Source organism: Branchiostoma floridae, chromosome 3 (genome assembly GCF_000003815.2).
Source record: "Branchiostoma floridae strain S238N-H82 chromosome 3, Bfl_VNyyK, whole genome shotgun sequence".
In the NCBI taxonomy this organism is placed as follows: domain Eukaryota; kingdom Metazoa; phylum Chordata; class Leptocardii; order Amphioxiformes; family Branchiostomatidae; genus Branchiostoma; species Branchiostoma floridae.
The window spans coordinates 28337214-28341551 of NC_049981.1; the positions used below are offsets into that span (position 1 = coordinate 28337214).

At 40.7% G+C, this 4338-nt stretch overlaps 1 protein-coding gene across 11 annotated transcripts in view; it reads left to right on the forward strand.

Moving 5' to 3' along the window:
* LOC118412670 (WD repeat and FYVE domain-containing protein 3-like) overlaps nucleotides 1-4338 on the forward strand; it is a 65496-nt gene that overhangs the window by 5606 nt on the left and 55552 nt on the right. For 9 of the 11 annotated variants that reach the window (XM_035815668.1, XM_035815670.1, XM_035815669.1 and 6 more), the window contains exon 2: nucleotides 1966-2193. In XM_035815668.1, coding sequence (XP_035671561.1) covers nucleotides 2008-2193 — 186 coding nt within the window. In that variant the 5' untranslated portion in view covers nucleotides 1966-2007. Of the gene's footprint in view, nucleotides 1-1965; nucleotides 2194-2714; nucleotides 2743-2792; nucleotides 2821-4338 lie in introns of those variants that run through there. The other 2 variants (XM_035815677.1, XM_035815676.1) reach the window with 2 other exon arrangements.

Genomic DNA, 4338 nt, shown 5'->3' on the forward strand with positions numbered 1-4338 from the left:
TCCCTCTATTAGTATCAACCAGATATTTTGATGTGAACCATTCTGTTCTCCTTTCTACTAGCGGTGAGAGATATGCTTCGCGATGGAACTCATGAAAAAGTATGACGCAAACCACATTTCCCTGAAATGGGATCGTGTAATATGCGTCTAGAATAGGAGGGGGAGGGCCTAGCACATGAACTGTGACTTCGGGGGAGGTCCTAGCAAAAAAATTTTGACCTGGGCGGAGGGCCTAGCAAAAATTTTTTTACCCGACCCTCTGGCGACCAGCCCTCCCCCCTCACTAAACGCCGTACGGTCCCTTAGTAAATTGGAAAGACAGTTTCAACATATACGTTGTAGAATAGACTAGAGCACACTCTCAGACACTTCTTGTATAAATTACCCTGGGATAGTCCGGTCCAAAAAACAAATTAGAGTCTTGTAGATACAGGACCATGTGTCACCCCTGGCCTATGTTTCCCCTTGTTAAGGGGGATGTTTATCTTGAGAGGCCTTCAGCCACTCCTGATGTGATTCTGTCCCTGTCAGAGTATTACAGAGCTGCCTGCAAATGGGTCGCTAATGAGGACTGATCCATGTATCATGTAGGGGGATTTGTTCCCCGTTAGATGTAAGAAAATTCGTTTACATAATGCTAATTGGAATAATATACTCTGCTACCCGGTCTTCATTTAACAAGCTTGACAGATTAGTGAGTATCAGATCAAACCAGTCAAGTGGATTACATATTGATTATAATTTTTTACCATGCCCCTGGGATTTGCAGGAGATGGTATACTCCTGTGGCCCCTATAGGCAGAGAGATTTGTATGATGTAGGAGACAGTCTGGAGTTTGGGCATGTATAATGGATGAGATGAGCCTGCTAGTGTTATCCTACATTCTCTCTAAAATCTACACCCACTCAGTAAAGCTAGATGGTTACTGATTGTTTGGAGAATATGCAGAGATTGCAGTCTCTCAGATTTAATGTCTTCTGTCGCCATTGATGTCTGCGCTGGTCAAAGATGGAGTAAATCCCATCATCTGTCTTAGAAAATGTCACAAACTGGCTTGCGTTGTGTAACTGTAAGTCGACAATCTTCAATACGATGCCACTGTCAGGTGTCAAACTGATCGTCATTGAAAGTGAAGCAAATGTAGCTTACAGGTATTCTCTTGTGTTATCTTTTCATAGTCATAATCAGAACAGTTTGTGTCGGAAAATAAATAACTGAATACTTGTGATTTTGTATGTACTAGTTCATTGAAATGCTATAGAACTAGAAGTCATTGAATTACTACTACATACAATTGAATTGCCACATACCAATGATAGTCGCCAATGAGTGATCTGCTAAAAGTTGGAGGAAAAAAAATAGGTATCACAGAAGAGTAGGGATTTAAAAAGTTTAGTAACATCTCGGTATCATTATGTAGCTGGCAATGTTTATAGCAAATCGGTTTGTTTTCCTGCTGTTTTGAACATGTGAGTATGTGAATGTCAATGCCATATATACTAGTAGCTGCAATGCTGGCCTGCCCAAGATTTTTGGCCCTGTGGCTATCTCATAGGCACAAGCAAAACTCACACTGTCCTCTTGTCCGCTGGGCTGTTTCTTAGTTGCAAGATGAAGCCTCTCATCAAATACATATTATCCTGATGCCAAATTATAATTATTGTAAGCATACATATCATCAATGATATCCAATTAAATGTTTGTTGTGAATTTGGCCCATTTAGTGCTGCCCTGTGTTTTTTCTTGTGTACAGTTGTATGTATACAGACTGTCTCCTATATAAAACTTGCACAGATTGACAAATGAAGACTGCCAAATTTTAAGCATATGTATCTATGTTGATATCCTATAAAGTGCTGTGAATTTGTCCCATTTTCAGTGCTTTGTAAACCCAGAAGTGTTTCAGATGTCTTGTCCACCCCTTACAGTACATGTTTGATAAGATGGAACCATTCATTTTCCAGGCTAGATGTAGATAGCAGGCCTCACCCACACCCATCCCAACCATGAATATTATGAGGAAGTTCATGGGTCGTGGCCGCACGGCCGGCGACGACGCCCCTACCCAGGACAACTCGCTGGGGCTGATGCACCTGCGCAGACTCTTCATGGAGCTGTGCCACTCCCCAACAGCCATGTCACAGACTGAACAGGAGGACAAACTGTACATGATGTTACCACTCTTCTGTAAGGTAGGTAAAGTGTACATGATGTTACCACTCTTCTGTAAGGTAGGTAAAGTGTACATGATGTTACCACTCTTCTGTAAGGTAGGTAAACTGTACATGATGTTACCACTCTTCTGTAAGGTAGGTAAACTGTACATGATGTTACCACTCTTCTGTAAGGTAGGTTAACTGTACATGATGTTACCACTCTTCTGTAAGGTAGGTAAACTGTACAGGATGTTACCGCTCTTCTGTAAGGTAGGTAAACTGTACATGATGTAACCACTCTTCTGTAAGGTAGGTAAACTGTACATGATGTTACCACTCTTCTGTAAGGTAGGTAAACTGTACATGATGTTGTTACCACTCTTATGTAAGGTAGGTAAACTGTACATGATGTTACCACTATTCTGTAAGGTAGGTAAACTGTACATGATGTTACCACTCTTCTGTAAGGTAGGTAAACCGTGCATGATGTTACCACTCTTCTGTAAGGTAGGTAAACTGTACATGATGTTACCACTCTTCTGTAAGGTAGGTAAACTGTACATGATGTTACCACTCTTCTGTAAGGTAGGTGAACTGTGCATGATGTTACCACTCTTCTGTAAGGTAGGTAAACTGTACATGATGTTACCACTCTTCTGTAAGGAAGGCAGGTTTTCACCAGAATGTTTACCCACTGTTGGGGTCATGTACAGAAGGACAATGGCACAAGCTGTGCGTGTCATCCTCCCCCAGAATATCCATATACGGCTGAGACATTGTTTCCTACATTTTGACTTTCAGGGACAATTTTGTGAAGTTTGTCTATGTTACAGGCCCTAAAATACTGAATAAGATTTAAGTTTTATAAACTAATTGGAACAACAAATATGTCAATAATGTAATGTATTTGTAGATAGAATAGATTATGAACAGGATTTTGAAGTGGAGAGAACTGAACTGAGGGGTAATGAAAAACAGTATTACAAATTTCTCTAGGCAATGTAATTGTAACTGAAACTGAAAGGTAACAAGTTCCTTAATATTAATTCTCTTGTTCAAAGCAGAACAGAAACTTTAAATAGCAACAGTTACTGTAGAGTAAGTATTTCCTTTATTGCAAAGTGTGTTTTAGCCATAAGGTTTATACCTTTAGAATTGCTCCTTTTGAAAGAACCTTGAATATATATGTATTCAGTTTTATCAGCTTATAAGGAGAAAGTTGCAACATTCAGTCTTTCTGGTATTTACTTAAAATCATATCCATCATACCATCCCACATTAACGGGAGGGGGCCATACTTTGACAGGGGTCCAAATTTCGACAGGTTTTAAAAATCATTGTTGCGGAGAAATGCATAGATGCCTCCACATGAGAAGTACACTAGCTGTAGACTAAACCTTGTTGTAAATAACTACAAAGACGGGGTATGTGTCGAAGTTAGAAAGTCCCACAGACAACGATTGAAAAACTTGCTCAAGTTTGACGCCTTCCGTGCAAGTTGATGAGCGAACGTATCGAGACCATGGCCCGGGAAACTCTTGAATTATTCTTCGCAAAATACGACATGTGAAAAAATACCACCACACATAGAAATGATGTTTATTAGCCTTCTGAAAAATAATGCCTGTGTTCTGTTCTGCCTTTAACTGGGTTGGATAAACGGAGCTAAAATGATGCCACAAGGTTCACGCAGTCGGGGCCCCGCCATTTTACTATCACGCACGAAGGCGGGTGAGCGATGCTCAACACGTTGAACTCAGTCAACCCGTCCGTCGAGCGACATACATTCAAGAAAAATCGATCCCTACCGGCTAAAAAATCCTGTAGCCATTGCTGCTGCCAAAAGACAGGATGAAAAGGCAATCAAGGAAGCCGAAAAGCGAAAATGCCATCACAGTCCAACGTAACAATGCGCTGCCGTTTTGCGGCAAGTTGGTCTCACCGTGAGAGGTAAACGTTTTAACACACCGTATTTGAATAAGTCGCGTAATACAAAATATGACCCATATTTGGTACAAAAAAATTATAATGAAGACTTTTAGTGCTATTCTATTTGCATAAGTTGTTTAAAAATGTACGGCGATGGTCTGGTTGTTACTATGTCGGAGTTTGGACCCCTTTTTTGTGTTGGAACGTTCTGCTAGGACGCAAGCCGAAAACCTGCCGTCATTGACGACGCCT